This window comes from Cebus imitator, unplaced genomic scaffold (genome assembly GCF_001604975.1).
Source record: "Cebus imitator isolate Cc_AM_T3 unplaced genomic scaffold, Cebus_imitator-1.0 Scaffold32, whole genome shotgun sequence".
Classification (NCBI taxonomy): Eukaryota; Metazoa; Chordata; class Mammalia; order Primates; family Cebidae; genus Cebus; species Cebus imitator.
Genome location: NW_016107347.1, coordinates 4,004,196 through 4,029,539, shown reverse-complemented (window position 1 = coordinate 4,029,539; position 25,344 = coordinate 4,004,196). Strand labels below are relative to the sequence as shown.

General features: G+C 42.9%; 1 protein-coding gene across 2 annotated transcripts in view; it reads right to left on the bottom strand.

Annotated features, from left to right (window-relative positions):
- CASQ2 (calsequestrin 2) overlaps positions 1 to 25,344 on the bottom strand; it is a 65,674-nt gene that overhangs the window by 36,924 nt on the left and 3,406 nt on the right. For both annotated transcript variants that reach the window (XM_037737001.1, XM_017524207.1), the window contains exons 2-4: positions 8,206 to 8,290; positions 4,401 to 4,501; positions 2,241 to 2,352 (exon numbers count right to left, since the gene is read on the bottom strand). In XM_037737001.1, the coding sequence (XP_037592929.1) occupies positions 2,241 to 2,352; positions 4,401 to 4,501; positions 8,206 to 8,290 (298 nt within the window). The remainder of the gene's footprint in view (positions 1 to 2,240; positions 2,353 to 4,400; positions 4,502 to 8,205; positions 8,291 to 25,344) is intronic.

Below are 25,344 nucleotides of genomic sequence, written 5' to 3'. Positions count from 1 at the left end.
AAAAAAAAAAAAAGGAAAGAAAAAGCAATGGATATTATCCCCCTTTTTGTCACCATCCACATATACAAGTGAAGTCTCTTGTCGATGGTGATCATTAAGAATTTGAAGAGCTCATCATTTAAAATCTGGATAAGGAATTTCATGTTTTTATTTCAAACATAAAAGCTAATATCTAAAAGCTATATTTTAGGCCGGGCATGGTGGTTCACACCTGTATTCTTAGCACTTTGGGAGATTAAGGCGGGTGGATCACTTGAGGTCAGGAGTTCAAGACCAAGCCTGACCAAGATGGTGAAACTCCATCTCTACTAAAAATACTAACGTGATGGCGGGCACCTATAATCCTCAGGAAGCTGAATCAGGAGAATAGCTTCATCCCAAGAGGCAGAGGTTGCAGTGAGCGGAGATCATGCCACTGCACTCCAGCCTGGGCAACAGAGAAAAACTAGATCTCAAAAAACAGCTATATTCTTGAAGTAAGCATAAGATTCTCATTCAAATTTTTTTAAAAATTGGAAAATTTTTACAATGCAATGTGTAATATATTTCATATTATTTTCTTTTTATACAATGCAAAGTTAATTTTTTCACTAAGCCCAACCCCTTCACATTTACTTCCATTTTATACTCTACAAGCATCATCACATTTTATCTGTGCAATGACCTAAGTTTACAAAGTCTTGAAAACATAGCCCGGTAGTTAAGTGTATAAACTCTAAAGTCACATTCCTAGGATTTCAGTCTTGGCCCCACTATTTACTAGCTGTGTGATAATAGGCAAGTTAATTGCACCTTTCAGTTCCATCCTTTCATCATCAGCAACATGCAGATGATAATGATAACCACCTCTCATGCTTGCTGTGAGAATGAAATTAAGGCCTCCATATAAGCTCCTAGCATAGGGCCTGGCATATGAAACGTGTTAATTGGTGTTATTATGATCATTCGTCTAGGTGGGGGAAGAAAGGTACTGGGAGGTGTGCTCTCTATCCTAACCTTGGCTTTTCCTTCCACTTATCTTCCATCCTGAGCTACATGGATGAAGAGGATAAAGGAACGTAAAGATGGAAACAAATTGAGGCAGAGGAACTGAAAAGGAAGGGGCAGGAGAAGCACCCCAGAGTAGTCAGCACTGATACGGAAATGTACAAATTACAATAAAGTCTCTTAAAGACGAACTGGGCAAATCTTCCTGGCTAGCTACCTCCCTCTAGCACATTCATTTTAAGCACTGTAAACGGAGGTGTGACAGAAGCAAATGAGGAGAGGGTTAAGTTGGGGCATGGGAGACAGAAAATGAATAGGTTGTTGATGAGGTGACTAAGGATACTAGCAGGCAGACTTGTTAAAGAAATGGGCTTGCAAACAATTTCAGAATATTTTGGGGTTCCCAGAGTCATAAGCAGCCCACACTTGCACTTCCTACTTGTATGAATGCTACCAGAGTTATGCTCACCCCCTCTAAGGCTTTTTCTCTCTCCAAGGCTGAGACACTGGGAAAAAAAAAAAAAAAAAAAAAAAAAAAAAAAAAGCCTACTTCATTGGACCCATGCTGCCAAAGCAGTTTTTAAATATGTACAGTACTTAAGTGATTACTTCTCCTGGTCCCTTCTTCCTGATCTTCCTGACTCACCCCCACCACCCTCTCATCCCTATATGGGCTGGGCTGTGCTGATGCTATCGTAAGTCCTTGTGTCCACCCGAAATCTGGTCACAAAGCTTTCCAAGGGATATGCCCAAGGGTGTGGCTGCACTATGGCAGGCAGCCTTGGCGGTCAGCTGTGGCCTTGGCCAGCCATTTTTCACATTCTGTAGCAGCTACTCAGCCCATCCCTACCCCAATTTTCCACTCATGCTTTCCAATTGACTGCAAAGCTCTCCAGCTGGTGACCAGAGGAGCTGCCAATGCCAGGGAGATAGCCCATTGCTTGTCCCATTGTAGGTTAGAATCTGACTGAGGGGTGGTCAGGCAGGAAAAGTGGAGAAGGGCTTTTCTCTCTTCTGTAGAACACTCACCCTGCTGTAAAGCAGAGAACCTGGCCCCACCTTAATATTCTTTCAGCTTTCCTGAGTGTTTTGTATAACTTTTGCACATGTGCTCCATAGTGTTAGGCTCAGGAAGGAATTCTAACCTCTATTTTACCCAGCAAAAGAGGTACTGAACTCCCCATCCCCTTTTGAGGTACCTTATTGGAAATCTAGCCTTTAGACTGATAGGTTGAGGTTGGCAGACAACTTACATTCTGAGTCCTCACTCTTGAAAAAGCCAATCAGTTTGATCTGGTCCTCAATGCGTTCGAAGGCTTGAACTTCCAGTTTGCTGCTGATGATCTCCACTGGGTCTTCAATTAGCTGAAATGCCACACACACACACACACAAATATGTTCAAACAAGAGATTTCCTTCTCCACTGGGGAAATTGAGTGTGCTGGAGGGAAGTTGTAGCAGACTTTGTGGGTGGTGCCTCAAATGTCTATTCCATTCTCCCCACAAACCCCCAGTGAGCATACCAGCCGTACCTTCTGAGGACTAGACCTTTGCTCAAAGAATGAGATGATTGGTGGGGGCAACCTATTCCTTCTGCCGGTTTTAAAAAACAGTTTTGAATTGTAAATTGATAAATTATACTTGTATGTATTTATCGGATATAAAGTGTTGCTATGATCTATAAATACAAAGTGAAATAATTAAATCAAGCTAATTAGTTTTGCCGTCGTCATTTTTTGTGGAGAGAACATTTGAAATTTACTCTTTTAGTAATTTTGAAATGTGTAATACGTATTATTCACTCTATTCACCATGCTGTACAATATATCTCAAAGAACATAATCGCACTCCTCCTGTCTAACTGAGGCCTTGCACCCTTCTACCATCATCCCTCCATTCCCCTGCCCCTACCCAGTCTCTGGTAGCTCCTCTCTGCTTCTGTGAGTTCTTGTGTTCTAGATTCCACATATAAGTGAGAACATGTGGTATTAGTCTTTCTGTGCCTCGGCTATTTCACTTAGCATAATGTTTTCCAATTCCACCTGTACAGTTCCAAATGACATTGCATCTTTCTTTTTTTCGAGAAATGTCATTTGGAATAGTGTTTTTTTTTGTGTATATACACTACATGTTCTTTATCCACTCATCTGCTGGATATTTAGGTGGATTTCATAACTTCCCTTGCCAGTTATTGATTCAGGAATGGGCAAGTAACTAGCCCAATAAGGACAGGTTGGCTGAAGCCTTTGGGGAAAGCACTTTACACTTAAAAGGGCAATGGAAGCCAAATTTGTTTTTTCTATCATGGAATATGAATGAGGAAACGTGATGTGTTGGTTCCTGCTGCTGGCCATCTTATAGCTCACTTTGAGAATCGCCAGCTTGAGGACACAGGCCACATACCGAAAACAGAGTTATCTGTGATTTACAGAGAAAAATGGAGCCAGTGTCTGGGTTTGACGAAGTGTAAAGTCTGCCCTAACGGAGGCTTCTACTTTTTAAGTCAATCGCATTGTTTATTGTTTGAAGTGGTCAGTCTTATTTCCAAAAGCCTCCTCCTAGCTGATCAGGCTGGGGCAGCACCATGTTGTGCCAGACTTCTGTCATCCCTCTCAACTGTTTTAGGGTTGTGGGTGTGGGTCAATGAGATGGCCAAGCACAATGGGTCATGAGATGGCACGGTTTTGGTAAGACATAGCTTCCAACTCACTGCTGACCTTCCCTCGGATTTTTGACACTGTAGAGAAAGAACTATAGACCACTGGGTGCTAGCTGATAGATAAGGAATCGTCGGCATGGATGTTCAACAGTAGGTTTTTTATCTGTGCAAGAACATGTGTGCAAAGCATTGAATTTCACAGCAGTTACTGAAAGTGTGAGTTTATCTATGGATGAAATATTTTTATAATGTTTGTTCCTCTGTTTCTCTGTGCATATGGATATGAGGGTGTGGTAATTTCATGGCTGAAAATGAGTGTGATATTGGGGGGCTCATTAGTTCTGCCACTTTTCTGCGTTGCTCTGAGGGTACCTAACCCAGGGTGACCTGGCTGATGGATACTCCTGTCCCTCCTCTCTCTTCAGATGGCTGGTTATCCCCCTCTCTCCCCACATTCCCCAGCTCCTCTTTAACAATAGTGGAGCAAAGCCAAGGAGATTTTAATATGTACAACTGGTAAGAGAATTAGCGTATTACTACTTCATGGTCCCCAGCAGTTTCTAGGGTGACTTAAAGATCAGCTTCCTAGTAGACAGTGCAATAATATAGGTGCTCCTTAGTTTTTTCGTGAATCCTGAAAATCCTGTCACAGACGAGGTCAGGTTCTCTGGCTTCTCTGTTCTTTGGGGTTCTATCTCTCCATATATTGGGGCAGAGACAGCTCCCTGCAGGGCCACTGTGTGTAAATGCTTACATCCAAGAGGAACTCCACCAAGACATCAGCTGCAAACTCGCCATCAAACTCTATTGTGCGATCACCCTTAAGAATATACAGGCTTCCTTCTTCGTCAAAACCTGTGAGAAACAGAGGCCCACAGAGAGGGTCATCCTGATGCAGGACGAGACATTGTATTGGCTGAGGTCTGGCTCAGGGTTTCTGGGAGACAGTGGGCTCAGGATTAGTGCAACCAGCATTAAGCCAAGAATCAATTCCCCTAAAATAACACTTGTGAAGCGCTCCTGAAGTGGTCATTTAATTGGAAATAGTCAAGAAAAATTCCACCTGGATTCCAACTTAAAAGTCTATTCTCCACCCCACCACTGCTTTAGTTTTCCAAAACTGCAGCTGACCTCATGTCATTCTCCTTATCAAAGAGTTTTAATGGCCACTGCCCACCTGGCCCCTTAGCCTTGCGTTAAAGTCCCTCCAAAATCTGGTTCCAGTTCTATCATTTTCATTCTCCCTTGGGTAGACCCGTGCTCCTTTGAGAATTGCTTTCTTGTCCCTTGTCTCCCTGTGCTTCCTTCCCACTTGCTTACATAAAAGGGTGGGTAGAGGGAAAGTCACAGAGCATTATTCTCCAGACTTATGTTTTCCTTGTTCCCCCAGCTTGGAATGACCTCCGTCTTGATTAGCTTCTTCAGGTCTCAGATTAGGGTTCATTTTTCTTAAGAAAGGTCACTTCAATCTCACATCAGCTCACTGAGCTCATGCCGTGATTGATCTTTCTTTAGCTCAATTTATAGGTCTCCACTATCACAGTGAGTTCTCTGAGGGTAGGTTCATCGTCTTCCAGGCATCCCAGTGCCTCGTACAGAGCCTGTGTTCATTAGCACCCTACTAACGTGTGCGGTCAGGATGGACAGCTTGCTTCCTGTTCCTGTTGAATCCCACACATCTTCTTCACCCAGTTGGTTGGTAGGTATTACAAGGACAGGCTCAGCGTCTTCTTATTTTTCTGCCTTGTAGCACCCTTGGTCTGATGTTGTGTACCTTAACAAATGCTTGTTGGAAAACTGTATTTTTCTCCCCAGGAATGTTACATAGCCAAAGCTGGCATTTGGTCCAATTGCATGGCATCCTTAATTCTTTAGATTGTTTTAAAACTATTAGCTGGAGAATGTTTTCTCCCAATGAACTCTTCTGCAGAACTTCCAGGGATGGGAAGCCTGCTGCCTGCTGCGTCCCAAGGCATACATGAGGTATAAGGAGCCTCTGGCACATGGCGGGGAAACGGTGGGGGCACCATTCGTAAATCAAAAGGAGCAATATGCCAGGTATTCTTTTTTGTTTGTTTTTTGTTTTTTGAGACAAGGTTTCCCTCACCCAGGCTGGATTTCAGGGCCATGATCATGGCTCCTGCCTCAGCCTCTTGAGGAGCTGAGACTACAGGCATGTGCTACCGTGCTGGCTAACTTTTTTTTTTTTTTTTTTTTTTAAGAGACAAGGTCTGGCTATGTTGCCCAGGTTGGTCTCAACGCGCTGGGATTACAGGCATGGGACATCATGTCCGATCCTGCCAGATTTTCTTGATGTCAATGATGGCTGATCTCAAACGGTGCCCTAGGGAACATTAGCCAATATCCTGCTGTCAGATTTTGTCTTGAGCAAAACCACAGTTAGAAGGCTACTGCAGTTTTCAGGCACAATTTGACAGAGGCCAAAATAAGGCAAATGGAAGAGGAATGAAGATCAAGAAGCAGGTTCACAAAATACCTCCACTGTCCTGTAAACCCCCAGGGATCAAATAGCAAGAAGGAAACTGCCCCAACTCTTTCCAGCTGAGCTTGGAGAAAAGTTTGTTTCAATGTCCCAAGCCCCTCATAGTCTTTGCCAGTCTATTTTTATGTATACTTGCCCAGCTTGTCCACTCAAAATTTTTTGATCACTGGGACACTAGCATTTTTATGTAATTAAATTTGCTGGAAATACTCCCAAATTCAACTTCTCATTAAAGCAATAAGAAGGCAGAAGAAGAATCAAGAGACTGCTGGGGGAGGAGACAGAATTCATTAAATTGTTTTTGACTCTAGGGAAAGAGCTTAACGTGTTTTGCTCCCATACTCAAGGGAGAAAAATATCCCTTAATATGTCTTTAGGGGAAGAGACATCCCAGGCTTTATTTATTTACGTATTTATTTTGAGGCAGAATCTCACTCTGTTGCCCAGGCTGGAGTGCAGTGGCAGAATCATGCAGGTAGAATTTACTGCAATTTTGACCTCCCTGGCTCAAGCCATCCTCTCATCCCAAGTAGCTGACACTACAGGCACATGCCACCATGCCTGGCTAATTTTTAAATTTTTTGTAAAGCTGAGGTATCACTGTGTTGCCCAAGCTGGTCTCAAACTCCTGGGCTCAAGCAGTCCTCTGCCCCTGGCCTCCCAAAGTGTCCAGACATTCTTAATAACTCATTATAATTTTATAGTCATGAATTCTTTCTTGTGTCTAACCTAAATAGTCTCCTGTAATTTAAATCTTTTTTTAAAATGACTGGTCTTCTTGAAAATAAAATAGGAAACAGTTGTCTGTAATTTTCCAGGATAACGGACTTTTATGTGCCTGAAGGCATTTATTGAACCACCACTAATCTTTTTTTTTCCTGTACTTACTACTCCAAATCCAATTAACCTTTCTTCAAAGGTCCTGTTTTATAACCTGCTATTTTTTTTAATAGCCACTCTTCACTGGTCATGCAGAAAAAGTCAAATGGGCAGTACACGTGTGTCAGTGTGTGAAAATCAGAGGAGCAGGCCAGGAGTGGTGGCTCACACCTGTAATCCCAGCATTTTGTGAGGCCAAGGCAGGCAGATCATTCAAGGTGAGGAGTTCAAGACTCGCCTGGCCAACATGATGAAACCCTGTCTCTACTAAAAAAAGAAAAAAAAAATGAGCCAAGTGTGTGACTGTAATCTCAGCTATTTGAGAGACTGAGGCACAAGAAACATTTGATTCCAGGGGGCAGAGGTTGCAATGAGCCAAGATCATACCACTGCACTCCGGCCTGGGTGACAGAGTAAGAAGAGATCCTGACTCAAAAAAAAAAAAGAGAAAGAAGGAAGGAAGGAAGGAAGGAAAGAAGGAAGGAAGGAAGGGAGGGAGGGAGGGAAAAGAAAAAGAAAGGAAAAGAAAACCAGAGGAGCTACCCATATTCTCTCTCTTTGAGATCACAGGGGTGCAAATCTTAAAGTGCACTGCACTTAAGCATGACATATTGACACTAGAGAGTACAACTTCCATTATGCGGTCACTTAACTAATCCTCACCTCCGTCCTCCCTCTCCTCCTCAGTGATAATGCCCAGCTGGGGTTTAGCCTTGAATTTAAAAAGCACTGTTACCCTGGCATTATTACTATTAATACTATCTTTTGTCGGCTGCTTCAGTCGCAAAGCAACGAAATGATATGTGATGAAAGAAGAGAGTTTTCTAACTCTCTCAGAGAGATCACCACAGTGGTGAGATAAGAGAAGCTGGCCCTTTAGCTTGCTGTAGAAGCTGAAAGTAAAAGCTCGACCCTTTAGCATCAGTTTTTCCAGGAAGAAGTCCTCTTCGTTGTACTGATGCAACAACGTCTTACATGATTAATGTGAAACCATTCAATTCAGGCCTGTGTTTACTTTTATAAAACCCTTCTCCAGCCAAAGATGAAGGAGTGCAGGATCATTTAATACATCTTTAAAGAGAGCCCAGTCATGCAAGAGTAATTACAACTGTACTATTCTTTTTGCAAGACACATTCATTTCTTTCCCACATACTGTGTCTCAAAAATCACACTTACCCAGTTTCTTGGCAAGCTTGGCTTCTTTCTTGGCATCCACCATCACAAAGCCTATAGCTTTATGTTCAAGGACCTGGGCCACAAGCTGAAGGAACAAATGGAAAGATAAGTGCGCTAAGGGCAGAAGGATGGTAGAAAATATTACAGGATTACGATCCTCATATATCAACAGAAGGGTTTTTCTCTATGCTATTACTGTGTGACCAAGTCAAGCAGCAGCAAAGGAAATGTATTCTTGTCCCCTAAGGGGAAGGATGATTTAGGAGAATGCTGAGAATCGAGGAGGAAAAATCTGAGGAGCAGACCTAAGACAGAAAATTTGGAAGAATATATCCACTATTACATACCATTTTCTGCCCTTGGAGTAGATAAAATCTGGATCGGGAGAGAGAAGAATCAGGAAGGAAGCATGGATGCCTGACAAGAGACCCTGAGCCCTTCTCTAGCTGCCACATGTACCTGGGGTAGAGCAGGAGTGCAAGAGGACCTAAGAATAAAGGAGTCCTATGTCCTCAATACCCAAGCATCCCCTCCCCTTCCCCACGCCTGGGCTTGTGAAGTAGAAATGCTCACTGGGTGAATAGACCTGAGACGTCCTCTCAAGGTTTCCTGCAGCACATTGAGACTAGCAGAGTATCGGGGGTCGGGGGTTTGGCTCCAAAGGCCAGAAGGATGCAGCAGCGTGCTAGATGGGCAGATAGCTGAAAACTACTCTGGGTAGACACCAGCGTAGATGATGACACCAAGCACAAGGCTGGCATTATGTTAAGCTTCCTGAAACGTAGATATGAGCAAGTTGGGCGTACTTGCTTACTTCAGGACTGATATCTAACTCTTGCCATCTGTTTGAGCAGGGACTTGAAATGGAAACAATGGAGATGCTACTAGACAGATCATGAAATATTAATACTGCTTTTTTTAAGTTAAACTTTAAAAAATGATAATTGTAGATTAATGTGTACTTGTGAGAAATAATACAGAGAGCTATCTTGCACATTGCATCTAGTTTCCCTCAATAGTAACATCTTTTGTTAAAACAGAGGTACAACGTCACAAATTGGATATTGACATTGATACAGTTAAGATACAAAACACTTCCATCGCCACAAGGATCCCTCTGTTGTCCTTCACAGTCAGACCCACTGGTTTGTGTTCCCATCCCCTCTTTAACCCTGGCCAACCACTAATTTGTTCTCCATTCCTATAATTTTGTCATTTCAAGAATGTTACATAAATGGAATCCTATAGTATGTAACCTTTTGAGACTGACTTTTTTCACTCAGCTTAATTACGTAGAGATTCCTCGAGGTTGTTGCATGTATCAGTACGTCATTTCTTTTTTATTGCTTTTTATTTTTATTTTATAGAATTCTAAGGTATGAGTGTACCATAGTCTGTTTAATCATTCACTCATTAAAGGATATCTGGGTTGTTCCCGGTTATTGCTTAGTATGAATAGAGCTGCTATAACCTTTGTGTATAGGTTTTTGAGTCTTAATTTCCCTGAGATAAATATCTAGTAGTATAATTACTGGGTTGTATGGTAGTTACACGTTTAGTTTTTAAAGAAGCTGCCAAACTACTTTTCAGAGTAGCTGTATTGTTTCACCTTCCCATGAGCAAGGTATGAACAATCTAGCTTTTCCACATCTTTATCAGGACTTGATAGCATAACCATTTTTCATTTCCGTCATTCTGACAGGTATGTAGTACTATCTCATTGTGGTTTTAATTTGCATTTTCCTAATGGTTAACAATGTTGAGCATTTTTAAATGTGCTTATTTGCCATATGTATGTTCTCTTCTATGAAATGCCTGTTCACATCTTTTGCTCATTTTTTAACTGGATTGCTTTTTGGTTGTTGAATTTTCAGAGTTTTTTTTAATACCGATCCTTTTTCAGATATATGGTGTATAAGTCTTTTCTTTCACTCTATAGTTGTGTCATTTCATCTTCTTTTTTTGACAAATAATAACTGTACATATTCATAGGGTACACAGTGATGTTTTGACTCATGTGATCAGATCAGTGTAATTAGCATGCCTATCACTGCAAACATTTATCATTTTTTGTGGGTTGCAAACATTCAATATCATAATTTTTTCATCTTTTTAAAAAAATTTGAAAAATTATTTTATTACTTTTAGTGGCTGATAAAATTAATACACATTAATAACATATCATTTTTTTCTTTCTTTTTTTCTTAATTGTATTTGGGCTTTTGGGTACATGTGCACATCCTGCATCCTGCAGGATTGTTGTATAGGTACATACATGCCATGGTGGTTTGCCGTCTCCATCCACCCCCACCACCTGTCGCCTGCATCAGGCATTTCTCCTGATGTTATCCCTCCCCATCCTCCCTGCCCCCTCCACTGTCCCTCCCCACCCCTCCAACCCCTACCTATCTCTGTGAGATTGTTCCCTTCCCTGCGCCCAAGTGTTCCCATTGTTCATCACCCGCCTATGAGTGAAAACATTTGGTATCTGGTTTTCTGTTCTTGTGTCAGTTTGCTGAGAATGATAGTTTCTAGATTCATCCATGTCTCTACAAAGGACATGAACTCATCATTTTTTTTTTTTGTTTTTTTGAGACGGAGTTTTGCTCTTGTTACCCAGGCTGGAGTGCAATGGCACGATCTCGGCTCACCGCAACCTCCACCTCCTGGGTTCAGGCAATTCTCCTGCCTCAGCTTCCCGAGTAGCTGGGACTACAGGCATGCGCCACCATGCCCAGCTAATTTTTTGTATTTTTAGTAGAGACAGGGTTTCACCATGTTGACCAGGATGGTCTCGATCTCTTGACCTCGTGAACTCATCATTTTTATGGCTGCATAGTATTCCATGGTGTATATGTGCCACATTTTCCTTGTCCAGTCTATCATCGATGGGCATTTGGGTTGCTTCCAGGTCTTTGCTATCGTAAACAGCATCACAATAACCATACATGTGCATGTGTCTTTCTAATAGAACAATTTATAATCCTTTGGGTATATACCCAGTAATGGGATTGCTGGGTCAAATGGAATTTCTATTTCTAGATCCTTGAGGAATTGCCACACTGTCTTCCATAATGGTTGAACTAACTTACACTCCCACCAACAGTGTAAAAAGCGTTCCTATTTCTCCACATCTTCTCCAGCATCTGTTGTCTCCAGATTTTTTAATGCTTGCCATTCTAACTGGCATGAGATGGTATCTCGATGTGGTTTTGATTTGCATTTCTCTGATGACCAGTGATGATGAGCATTTTTTCATGTTTGTTGGCCGCATATTTGTCTTCTTTTGAAAAGTGTCTGTTCATATCCTTTGCCCACTTTTGAATGGGTTTGTTTGTTTTTTTCTTGTAAATCTACTTTAGTTCTTCGTAGATTCTGGATATTAGCCCTTTGTCTGATGGGTAGATTGCAAAATTTTTTTCCCATTCTGTTGGTTGCCAGTTTACTCTAATAATTGTTTCCTTTGCTGTGCAGAAGCTGTGGAGTTTGATTATGTCCCATTTGTCTATTTTGGCTTTTGTTGCCATTGCTTTCGGTGTTTTAGTCATGAAGTCCTTGCCTGTGCCTATGTCCTGAATGGTTTTTCCTAGGTTTTCTTCTAGGGTTTTTATGGTGTTAGTTCTTATGTTTAAATCTTTAATCCATCTGGAGTTAATTTTTGTAGAAGATATAAGGAAGAGGTCCAGTTTCAGCTTCCTGCATATGGCTAGCCAGTTTTCCCAACAACATTTATTAAACAGGGAATCCTTTCCCCATTGCTTGTTATTGTCAGCTTTGTCAAAGATCAGATGGTTGTAGATGTGTGGCTTTGCTTCTGAGGCCTCTGTTCTGTTCCATTGGTCTATATCCCTGTTTTGGTACCAGTACCATGCTGTTTTGATTACTGTAACCTTGTAGTATAGTTTGAAGTCAGGTAACATGATGTCTCCAGCTTGTTCTTTTTGCTTGGAATTGTCTTGGCTATGTGGGCTCTCTTTTGGTTTCATATGAAGTTTAAAGTGGATTTTTCCAGTTCTGTGAAGAAGGTCAATGGTAGCTTGATGGGGATAGCATTGAATTTATAAATTATTTTGGGCAGTATGGCCATTTTCACAATATTGATTCTTCCTAACCATGAGCATGGAATGTTTTTCCATCTGTTTTGTGTCCTCTCTTATTTCCTTTATCAGTGGCTTGTAGTTCTCCTTGAAGAGATCTTTTACATCCTTTGTTAGTTGCATTCCTAGGTATTTTTATTCTCTTTGTAGGAATTGTAAATGGGAGTTCGCTCATGATTTGGCTCTCTGTTTGTCTGTTATTGATGTATAGGAATGCTTGTCATTTCTGCAAATTGATTTTGTATCCTGAGACTTTGCTAAAGTTGCTTATCAGGTTAAGGAGGTTTTGGGCTGAGATGATGGGGTCTTCTAAATATATGATATTGTCGTCTGCAAATAGGGATGATTTGACTTCTTCTTTACCTAATTGAAGGCGTTTTATTTCTTTTTCTTGCCTAATTGCTCTGGCTAGAACTTCCAATACTATATTGAATAGGAGTTGTGAACAAAAGTTTTCAATTTTGATGAAGTCCAGTTGATCACATTATTCATTCATGGATTATACTTTTGATGTTAAGTCCAAGAACCCTTTGCCTAGCCTCAGATCCGAATTCTTCTCCTATTTTTAGTAAAAGTTTTATAGTTTTTCATTTTACACTCAAGTTCCTGATTCACTTTGAGTGAATCAAATTTAAGACAGGTTGAGGTTCCTTTTTCTATTTTTGCTAACAGATGTTCAACTGTTCCGATATTTTTTTGTGAAAAGGCTGTCTTTCATCCACTCAATTGGTTTTGTACCTTTGTCAAAAATCGGTTGACATATTCATGTGGTTCTATTTGCAGTTTCTCAATTCTGTTCCATTGCTCTATATGTCTGTTCCTGTGCCAACACCACATAGTCTTGATTGCAGTAGCTAGGATCAAGTATACTGAGAGCAGGTAGACTATCTCTTTTCACTTTATTCTTCTTTTTTGAAATTGCTTTAACTCTACCAGCCCTCTAGCATTTTTGTATAAACTTCAGAATAATTGTGTTTCAGAATAATGTATACATACAAAAAATTCTTACTAGAATTTTGGTAGGAATTGCATTAACTCTGTACGTGTGACATACTGAAATAATGCATGTAAAGTGCTTGGCACAGTTCTTGGCATGCAGTAAGTGCTTAGTAAACATTAGATTTTCTTCTTACTTTTATGAGAGTTGGCTAGGGTTCTGGATCTTGTGCCAATTCAAAAATACCATAGTGTTTAAAGTATGGCAATGGAAAGAGAGCAATCATTAATTGAGAACCTACTGTGTTAACAAAAACGTGTAAGACACATGTCAGCTTCAAGGACCTTGAGACTTGATGGAGGAAACTCATTAAAAAATAGCTCTGGGTGCTATAGGAGTAGGACAGAAAAATAAGAGCTGTGGAGACTTAGAGAGTTCGTGGGCTGGGAGGTCAAATCCTGCAGAGCTTAGTGGGCTGTGATAAGCACTGTGGATTAAATTTCCATGCACTCAGGATGAATCTAAATCCCTAACATGGCCAACAATGTCCTGCACTCTTTGTCCTACCTATCTTTCAAGCCTCATTAGGGGTCACTCTATTTCTTACTTAATACAATTGTCTTTGGCTCCTCAAAACATCAAACCCGTTCCTGGCTCAGGTCTCTGCACAGGAACACCTCCTTCAACTGTGCTCTCAAACCCGAGGCCAGTGGAAGCTTCAGCTGCTTGCGGGGACGCCTTGTTCTAATTCACACAAAGGCACCAACACATACTCTGCTTTTACACACACCCGTCACTCCAAATAGAATTCCCTTTCCCCAACTGTTTGCTGGTTTCTGTTTTTTCTGAAGTCTATATTTAAATGTCAGTTCCTTAAAAGGCATTCCCTGACTCCCAATCTTAATTTTTCCCTTTTAACCCTTAATCGTAGCACCCTGTGCTTTTCCTTTGCAACCATTTCACAGTTGCAAGTGCACATGAATTTATTATATGATTCTTTGTCCAGCAATTGTCCATATTGTAGCCTGTAAGCTCCATGTCCGTGTCTGTTTTTCTCCCATGCTATCTCTAGCACCTAGCATAATACCTGAACAGAGGAAATCTAAAAAGAAAACAAACAGTAGTTTCTTCAGTAGATGAATGAATGAAGACAGAGGCTGCTTAGAAAAGGGGAGGCCAGCTAGACCTTGGAAGAGGACTGTCGGGTAGGCGGGGGGGGGGGCTGAAAGGGCATCCCAAGAGGAGGAAATGGTGTAAGCAAAGGCTTGCAGGTGGGAATGTGCAGGGGTGTGCAGGAGAACAGGCTGGCCTACCTGAGCAGTGGGCTTATTTGAGGAGCTGAAAGAAATCCCATGTTAAAATCGTATTAGAAAAAATGTGTGAAGGACTTGACTACTAGGACTGGAAGCTCTAGTCTAGAGCTTTCAGATTTGGGGGTTGTCTGAGTAGGAGAGTAATATGACTTAAACTGAGGTTGGCAAGAGTAGATCTGAGTACACAGAGCAGACAGAAAGGAGAGTGGAAAGGAAAGGCCACCAGTTGGGAGGCTGATGTCAAAGTCTATGTGGGAGATGTCTCTGATCTAAGACAGTGTCAATGGGAGAAAAAGTGGCTTGTGCAGGTGATGCTACAAGTTGAGAATCAGCGAGACCTGGTAACTCTTCCTTGGCTTTGGAGAGAGAAGGAGAGAGACCAGAGAAGAGGGAGGAGGCAAGATGGTTTGTTTCCCATGAGGAAATGAAGTGGAGGACACAGTGATGGCAGAAGGGCATGATGGAGCTGGGGAAGCTTCTCAGCATGGATTCAGACCCAGAGAGTTCACGGACATGGCCGTCCAGCCCAGAGCCAGAGGTGCTGATCTAGGGCTCAGGTGAGAGGTCCCGTGTGAGAGGTGAGGGCTTGAGGACAGGTGACATCTGTGGGAGGCGAATGTGAGAGAAAGCCACAGGGTCAAGGTCTGTCTGTGTCCGAGGGAAGAGCAAGAAGCCTGTCCTGGAGGCAAAGCAGAGCTGTGGGAGAACTGGGGGCAGAGAAAGGATCCTGGTGTCATGACTCCAGAGTCACAAAGAAGCAGGTGGTCATACCAAATGTTGCAGGGAGTCAAGGAGGGTGGGACCCCCATCTCAGGACTGGGAAGTCATGGGTGACCTTTTAGAGAAGAGCTGGGACAGAAGCCAAAGCTGGGAGTTAAACCACTGGGTCAGTGGCAAGGACATGTTAGAGCAGGTGTGGCTCACTTATTCAAGGAGACACAGGAGCGAGAGGGGCACCCCGTGCTGCAGGACTGCCCCTGGGACTCCCAGGGCACCACATCCAATACTTCCGTGGAGACCCCACCCAACCCAGTCTCTTCATGGGACTTACCAGCTCTAATCCAGGGAAAGAAAGGAAGAAAGTTACATTTGTACTATTTCCCAAGAATTGTCTTTGTAGAGGAGAAAGACTAATTTACTACACAGTCAGAGGGAAGGTGGGGAGGTGGATGGTCATAAAGAAAAAGGAGGTGGTTACTTGTTGAAGGGAAGTGGGTGACAATTTCTTTCTGCAGGGCCAGAAATCTGAAAAAAAAAAAAAAGTTGAGCCTGGGGGAAAATGTCACAGATCTCTGCTCCAAGTGAATGTCCCTCAGGCTAGTCATTAAAAACACCCTGGCTGCAACCCTGCTCTTTTCATGTAAGCCAAGAGCCAAATGGCTGTTTGTACCCACCGTCCCTCATGCCATCTGGCGACAAGACAAGCAATTCAACAACTGTGTGTCCTCCCCTGAAACCAGAGAGCTGACGTTTCTCTCCGGTAATCTCCTGTCACTTTCTGCTGCCCTCAAAGTAGGCCTGAGCTATGTATAGCTGGGCAGTTGGCATGTGACACGCTCATGGAGGAGGCTGGCTCAGTGAAAGGACAGCTACTTTATGGGATTCAAGCGAGTAACGGGGGCCTCTTAGGTCTGGAATGGGTGGCCTCTGAAAGGGCTTTCAGGGAGAGGGAGGCTGTTGATTGTTTTTATTGGCATTTTGGACTATCGTATTGGTCAACGCCAAGGAAGCGACCCAAGGGAAGATGCTATGTATTTTTGCCCACCCCACAATTCCGAGAGGCTATATAACAACTACAGTAAAAAATAGCACTCACTGAGTGTTTACTATATGCCAGCTACTGCTTCAACTGCCTTACAAGAATTATCTTATTGAATTTCTACAAAACCCTCATAAGGTAGAGGCTTGCAGGAGGAAATCAAGGCACAGAGTGGTTAGCCAACTCACCTGGGGACACACAGCACTTAAACAACTCAGCTAGGATTTCGACCCTGACACTCTGGCACTCTGGCTCCAGAGCCCAAACTTTCATCCACTATATTTCATTCCTATACCTGGGCCTCAGAGGGACCTGGGCACAAATCCTGGCTTTGCAACTTACCAACTGTGAGACTCTGGACAAGTCACAACTTACCTGATCTTCAATTTCCTTATCTAAAAAAATGAGATCCAATCTCACAGGAGTAACATGTATACAAGTACGTGGTGAAAGTTCCCTACCAATTAACTACAGGGCAAACCCCACTACACCGAGTCAGTGGTTTTAGAGCCTGAGTGTACATCAGCATTCCCTGGAGGGAGCTGGTGAAGAGATTGCTGGGCCCACCCCAGAGTTTCTGATTCAGCCGGTCTGGGATACGACCCAAGACTTTGCATTTCTGCCCAGGTCCCAGGTGCTGCTGGGGCTGCCGGTCTTGGGCCCGCACAGAGAGCCATTGCTCTCCCACAGTCTCTAACATAAAATCACATTCTTTTACTGCATAGCATTTTGCCATATCCAAACTGACAGAATGAGGGAGGCTGTCCCTGAAGGCCAGGTCTGTTTTGTTTTATCCAAAAATATTATTGCAATGGAATTTTTAAAAAGTGAATTTGACATGCGGCAAGGCCTGCCCTTTTCCAATTTTTCTCAACAGAATTCTGTGCCCAAGAGCTTGTGAAAATGCAGTCTGGAAGCCCAGGCCTTGACCTCCTCTGGTAGCCCCTCCCTCCCACTCTCCTTGGGAAAAAGTTCCACATGATACTCAGTGCTTTCTGGGGCTAGAGAGATCGTCCCTTTTTAAACTAACTTTCAGTGAAGGTTGATGAACCTCATTTTAAAAAGGGGATGGGGTGCTTCCTGTCATGGAGAGGCCTCATCAATGTAAAATAATGATTGAATGAAGAGATCTTTGACTTACTGCTTCCACAGTGCACATTGAAAAACAGAAGAGGAACCTGTTTCTGCTTGGCTGAAGTTTCTGAAATGTCTGACTCGTGTTTATTTTAATAGCATCTGCTAATGACAGCAAATACCATGGATAACTAACTCAGGTGGAGAGTGGGAGTTTTCGATGCTCTTTCACATACACAACGATTTCAGGAGCAGCCCTTCACTGAGCATCAAGTGTGTGCCCATCGCTTCACACATGTGACCTGTTTTGTCTTCTTAAAACTCCTATGAGGAGGGTACTGTGGCTTATATTTTATAAAGGAAGCACTCAGCCTTGAGGAGCTAAGTGGCCCACCTCCAGTCACACAGCTAGTGCAGGGACTCAAGCCCAGGTGGCTCTCACTCCAAAGCCTGCGCATCTCACACTGCTAAGCGCTACTGCCAATAGTCATCTATGTGTTGCATTCACTTCTTCTGTGTCTGGAGGATGCTTCACTCCCTTCATAAATCGGTGGTGTGTGGTCGAGCTAACAGACAGCCAGGGCCAGAGTAATTGTGTGTGTTGTGTAGGTAGAAGCAGGTGAGCATGGGAGGGAGTACCTGTTGGCTCTCCTGGCCACCCAACTCACGGCAGGTGGTGAGGAGAGGCCCCTGTCTGGCTTGGGGCACCTGGGCAGCAGGTGGGAGATCCTGGAGCCAGCACTCTGGGCACACAGAAGCAGCTCTGGCCTGCCCAGCCCATCGCATTGCAAGATGCCACACTGGCCCCTTTCCTGCTTGGCTGTCCAAACAGAAACAGCTTATCTGGATAATTCTGGCCTACCACATCCAGTTTATAAAACAGGAAAGCCTTAGGGGCTTCTTTAAAAAGGCTCAGTTCTTCAGGGGGCTGGCTTTCTGGGTGGAGTAAGTCATTTTGAATGGGCGTTAAGGCTAAGCTGAAAATCATGTGAAAATACTCCACACCGACCTGTGAAGCTCAAACTGTCAGAGAGAAGGGCTGCTGAGTAAAGAAAAATCTTGTGATTTGGAATCAGATTTTATTTCTTACTTTTAATTGTACTGCCTTATATCATAATAACCCTTATCATATTTCTGCAGTGGTGACATTCATGGTATCTCATGTCCCCATTTTAAAATTTGTGGCTCTTAGGGCCTGGTGTGGTGGCTCCTGCCTGTAATCCCAGCAGTTTGGGAGGCTGAGGCCGGTGGATCACCTCAGGTCAAGAGTTCGAGACCAGTCCAGCCAACATGATGAACTCTGTATCTGCTAAAAATACAAAAATTAGCCAGGCATGGTGGCAAATGCCTGTAGTCACAGCTACTCAGGAGGCTGAGGCAGGAGAATCACTTGAACTCTAGACACAGAGGTTGCAGTGAGCCAAGATCACGCCACTGCACTCCAGTCTGGGGGCCTGGTAGCAGAGCGAGACTCCATCTCAAATAAATAAATAAATAAATAAATAAATAAATGTCTATTTGGGGGAGGAGGTCTACCTCAGGAAGGTGATGAATAGGTGTCCTATTTGGGCTTGCACAATACTGGGGGCTTTGGAGGTGGGAGTAGTGAGAGGAGGTCCCAATGGTCTAAAAACTTCTGAATCAACAGTGTATTTTCCAGTTCATGAAACCTCTATTTCCTTATTAATTCCATAGGTGGAAGGAAACATTTAACTATTATCAACTAAATCCATGCTTTTACAACCAGCATTTCTGTTCTTTTACCGTCTCACTCCATAGCCTCACCTGTATTACCCATATGTGCCCAGCGATCCTCCACACTGAATTCAGCAGCACTTGGGCTTCACAGAGAACTGTGGTTTCAAAGCGAGCACCTCCTGAGACTGTGTGGACTCTACGTGAGGCTTCATTCTCCAAGCCAAACCAAAATAAGCCTGAACTCACCTAATTTTTCAGAGGGGAGCAGGTGTGAATTTGGAGACTGCCATCTTTGGGCAGTGAACAGTTGGAAAAAATACCTGAATCCTGTGTGTGCTATTCCCTGCCCAGTGTTCCCACACGGCTCCATCTGCAGATTCACTCAACTCCAGCAACTTCATTTTGCCTTCCTCTCTTGGGGTTTGGAAATGCAACCACTGGGATATTTGCCAGTGCTAAATGGGTTTCGAACAAGGGTCAGCCTTATAAAGCTTGGAGGTTTCTGCCCACCTGTATGTATGTTTTGGGCTCAGAGTCCCATGATTTAAAAAAAAAATCAATTTTACCCATATTTTGGTGGGATTAAGCAAGTGTAACGAACAGGCTCCTGAATCTGGCAAATTCAACCTTTTTACAATTCTACTCAATACTTTAAAATGTTTAACTTAATTTGAAAAAGAGATCAAGGAGAAATGTATTTTCAGCATAAGCAATTTATTTCTAATTCTTGACCTTTTCCTTCTTTCCCTCTCCAGCCATCCATCCAGCAAACATTTATTAAATTCCAAGTGCCAAGCGACAACCCATTGGCTCACGCTAGTCATTTAGGTTCAACACATAGTCCGGTTGTACAATTTCATGCTGCTCAAGTGTGAGTGAAAATCCAGAGTACAAACTAAAGACATCTGTCCCTTTGTAAGTTGGCACACTGCTTACAAACATGAAGCAATCCCTTTCAGCTGCTCCTCGGCATAGTGGAAGGAGCATGTCATTTGAAACCAAATAGGTTTGGGTTCAAACCCTGTTTCATGATCTAATGTCTTACAGCTTTGTGATTTTCAGCAATTTTTACTTAGCTCTCTAGCTCATTTCTCTGTCTGTAATGTGAGAATATGTTGTAAGAATTAAATAAAATAACATAGGTAAAGTCCCATATTGGCACGGTTTACGGTAAGTTCATAATACATGCTTTTCCCGTCTCCTCCTTCCCCTTCTCCTCATTCAACATTCATTCGACAGATACTGTTGAATACCCACTGAGTCAGGCACTGGTTTAGGTGCTGGGGTATAGCAACGAATAGAACAAAGTCCTTGCCTTTGTGAATGTCACATTCTATAGGGGGTGCTGTAGTTTGGAAGCCTGTCCTTCCAAAGCTCATGTTAAAATTTGATCCCTAATGTTGGAGATGGGGCCTAATGGGAGGTCTTGGGTGTCATGGAGGTGAATCCCTTATGAATAGATTAATGTCCTCCATGGATAGGGCGGTGACTGAGTGAGTTATCACTCTATTAGTTCCTCTGAGAGCTGCTTGTTAAAAAGAGCCTTGTACCTTCTCTCTTTCTCTCCTCTTTCTCTCTCTCTCTCTCTCTCTCTCTCTCTCTCTCTCTCTCTCTATCTCTTACTTCCTCTGGTGCCATGTGATCTCTGCCTCTTCACCTTCTGCCACGAGTGAAAGCAGCCTGTGGCCCTAGTCAGACACAGACACCCAGTCTTCAACTTTTTTCAGGCATCAGAATTGTGAGCCAAGTAAACCTTTTATTCTTTATAAATTACCTAGCTTCAGGTATTCCTTTATAGCAACACAAATGTACTAAAAGAAGGGGTGTCAGACAATATGCAATATGTCAGCTAAGTACTATGTAGAAAAGCACAGAGGAGGGTGGAGGAGGTGAAATGAGTGCTTGGAAAAGTGTGATAACAGGTGGTCAGGGAGATAACTTCTTTGATAAGGTGACATTTCAGCGTAGACCTAAAGGAAGTGAGTTCTTCTCAGCAATAAAAGAGGAACATCTCCCTAGACTCCGGGGCCATTTCATCTGCATCTTTGTAAGTGCTATGGTTTGGATGTGGTTTGTCCTCATCAAAACTCATGTTGAAATTTAGGAGAGATCCCCTGGGCAGGTAGTATGTGGGTGGCAGCAGAGCATCCAACAGCCTCTGTTGGTGAGCTAAAGTGAGACTTTCTTAAGCAGGAAGAGCAGAAGGACCCCACCAAGGGTATACTAAGGAGCAGCCTTAGACCTTGAACTCTAGCTGCAGCCTGTTGAAAAACTACAGGAGCAGCAGGTCGACCTGGTTCAGCTTCCAAGATATGGCCATTTTTGTGCCAAGACTCCAGATTCCTTGCCTGCTCAAGGGACCTATTTCACTCTGAATGAATGAACCAAGTTTTACTGTTCACAATCTGAAAAGTATTGCTTGTTCCTTATCTGTACATTCACGGATTCATTTACTCGTGCAAAGGTTATTGAGTGTCTGTTAATAGCAATGACTATTTGATAAATGAATGAGTATTTCTATTCAGGGATCTATAATACTTGTTTTCATGTTCTGAAACACTCACTAACTGCCTGAAAAAAAAAACCCCATAGCTTTCCTTAATCCAATAAATGCATATTCATTACAGTTTAGTCTATTTAGTTGCTATTCACCCCTCTCCACCCTGCCCACCAAAACACATATACACGGCTAACAGCATCAACCTATAAGACATGTGAATAGGAAATGAAAAGTGCCCAGAGGTCCTAAACTGAGCTCTGAGGTCCTTGCATGTCTTTTTCCTCCCTTCCTTCTACAGGTGATTTCAGTGGCCATAAAATTGGCTCTATGTAAGTGTGAAGCTCACCAGGAAAAAGCTTTCATCATTTTCTTTTCTTTCCTTCTTTTTCAGGTTGGAATGCTGGACTTCTAGCACTGAAGTGGTGTAGGGGAAAAGATAAAGGTCTTGGAGTTAGGGATAAGATCTGTGTTAAGGCAGAAGGGGAAGAGGAAGGAGTCAATGATTCCTCATCCCAGGCTGGGTGCAGGGCAGAACCGTAATGCTATGTGTAGAGGGCTCAGGAATTCACAACGCGGAGGCCATATTGCTGATGCCTGGCCAGCTGGGGCTCCACTTGTCACGTGGTCATGTGACAAGTCCATTCATTTAGTTGTGTTTTTGAGTCACAAGGAGTTTGCTTTTGTTTTGTTTTGCTTTTCGTTTTGCTTCCCCTATTACCAAGTCTGCCTTTAATTCAGTTTGCTCTCATGAAGCTTCTCATCTAGAGGGAAAAATACAACCCATGTCTCCATGGGGAAAAACAGTAAGGTAGAAGGGATTAGAAGGAAACTGGAAGTACCTCTCAAAGTGGGTGAGCCTGAACCATGGCTGAAAATGGGGCAAGGCCTAATGTAACAAATGGCATTGAAGAGGTGGTTGAACATAGCCGACACAGGCTCAGCAAAGCCTTGCGGAACAGAGAGAATGCCAAACAGGGACACATCGAGAGAGACCTGTGACTACTGGCAAGTCACTCCTCTCCAGCCCCAGAGAGGAGGAGTGAATAAACGATAAGAGGAGGAGCAAATAAAGCTGGCTGTGAATAAGCAAGATGGCAATGCATTTCCAGTCCCAAGCTCCCAAGCCCTGCTTTCCTTGGTTTGTAAACAAGGGGTTAGCTGCCTTGTGTTTAGAATCCTGACAAAATGAAGTGTGCGGGCTGAATGATGCCAGCATTTGTTAAGCATCTTCTGTGTGCCAGAGCTGTGCTCTTGCTGGGCAGCCTCATTCAATCCTCACAACAGCACTGTCATCTCCACCTTACAAATAAGGAACCCAGGTCTATCTGATCTGGAAGCCCGTGTTAGAACATGCCATCTCTCAAGCACTTCAACCTCAGGGAAACGGTGATGTTGAAGGGCTTTCTCTGGCAATATTTATAGGATATGATAGGAGAGGCAGCTTGCACAGCAGTTTCAAGGAAAAAGAGAACGCAGGAAACAAAGCAGCAAGGAGAAACTGAATTCCCTGCCCATATCCTCTGTCTCTGAGTCCTGCAATGCTAATGGAAGTGGGCCACTGTGGTGTGACTAAATTTACTATCTTGGCGGAAGCTGCAAGAGACAGCATGCAAAATTGCAACTCCCTTTATAATTGGTGTTGACACCCCAATAGAAAAATGAGAAAAGGCATAGAAAAATAATTTATGGAAGAAAAAAATATATAAATGGCAAAATAATTTTATGGAAGACTTCAACCAGAAATCAAAGAAATGTTCATTAAAACAATGAAAAGATAGATAAAGACTTTTAAAACTCTGAAAGTTGTGTCAGGATCCAAACATAGGGAAATTATTTTAAAAATATGGATAATGATACTGTGGAATACTATGCTGGCATTAACATTGCTGTTTAATAATACAGAAATACAATATATGGAAGTAAGAAAAGCTGGAAATGAAATTCTATAAATGGCATAATTCTCAATTGAAAAATGTATATTTATGTATGGAAAAAAATACTGGAAAGAAATCTACCAAAACATTATCTATGCTTATTTTGATGTGGTTATTTTTATTGCCTTTTAATTCTTTTTCACATAGTCTGAAATTTCTAAACAAGTATGTGCTAATTTGTTGATGAAGAATACCCAACCAGGAATCAGAATTACCAGCTGTTTAAGTCAGGATTACAGCTATGAAATGAGGAGTTCAGATCAGCCTAGATGGCTCTCATGAACAAGCATGTGTAGAATACCTGCATAGAACTGTGGACCATGCACTGACCCTTGGGCCCTCCAGAGCTGGACTCTGGCTCAATTGGAAAGCACAGTTTGAGTCTGGCGCTTCCTGGTGTCCTATTACTTGCCTTTTTCCTGCTAAGCTTTATAGACCTTATCTTCTCCCGCTTCTCCTCTTCCCCCCTCAAGCCCTGTTCTCACGACAGAATTCAGACTCAGGGGATGTAAGCAATTGGCGACATCTCAAAGGCTCCCTCTCCCACAGGAACTTGACTAAGTAGGGAAAAAAATCTTACCCTAAAGAAATGAAGCTCTCTTTGCCAAATTTAAAAAAAAGCTACCAGGTGGAAAAATACTTGAGAGCCGTCAGAATCTTTGTTTTTTGTTTTGTTTTGTTTTTTTTTTGTTTGTTTGTTTGTTTGTTTGTTTTTGAGACTGAATTTCACTCTTGTTGTTCAGGCTGGAGTGCAGTGGCACGATCTCCGCTCACTGCAACCTCCACCTCCCAGGTTCAAGAGATTCTCCTGCCTCAGCCTCTCGAGTAGCTGGGACTACAGACATGTGCCACCACACCCAGCTAATTTTTCTAGTATTAGTAGAGAAGGGGATTCACCATGTTGTCCAGGATGGTCTCGATCTCTTGACCTTGTGATCAGCCCACCTCAGCCTCCCAAAGTGCTGGGATTATAGGCGTGAGCCACCATACCTGGTGAATCTTTGCTATTTTGCCAACAAATTCCTACGCATTTCACAAACCAGTTCTGGCTCTTCCTCTTTCCTCTACTCTCCCTGAGAAACTTATAAGTTGTTCTGTTGTTATGGCAACCTCCCTGCACTGTAGCTTTTTGTTTGCACGTCTTCTTCTGTGTTCAGCTGTGTGCCTCTTGAGGGTCTCATTTTCCCGTATCCACAGCATCTACCCCAGGGCCCATCATAAAGTAAGTGGCAGATGCATGACTAATTGAATGGCATTTCAGGTGCCCCTCATCAGGCAATGACCTCACTCTGTGAATGGAGCTTTTTGGGCTCTTTTCATTGACATCCCTTGGAGATGCAGACAAAATACATGTGACTGACTACAGTGTCCTTGGAGTTTCTTAGAATGGGTGGCCTTAGTGTGAGGAGCTGTGAGTTTCTAATTCCTAGAAATTCTCCAGGTGTTTCAAACTGGGGATGTCAACTCCTCACTGGCGAGCGAAATCAACTTCATAGGTTGAATCAATTTTTAAAGTGAAATAGAAGAGAAGAGAGCAGAATAAAAATAGAAAATATATTTTTTTAATTACCCAAGTAATAAGTATTGTTTTAGGCTGGGTGCGGTGGCTCAAGCCTGTAATCCCAGCACTTTGGGAGGCCGAGGCGGGTAGATCGCGAGGTCAAGAGATCGAGACCATCCTGGTCAACATGGTGAAACCCCGTCTCTACAAAAAATGCAAAACATTAGCTGGGCATGGTGGCGCATGCCTGTAATCCCTGCTACTCAGGAGGTTGAGGCAGGAGAATTGCCTGAACCCAGGAGGCGGAGGTTGCGGTGAGCCGAGAT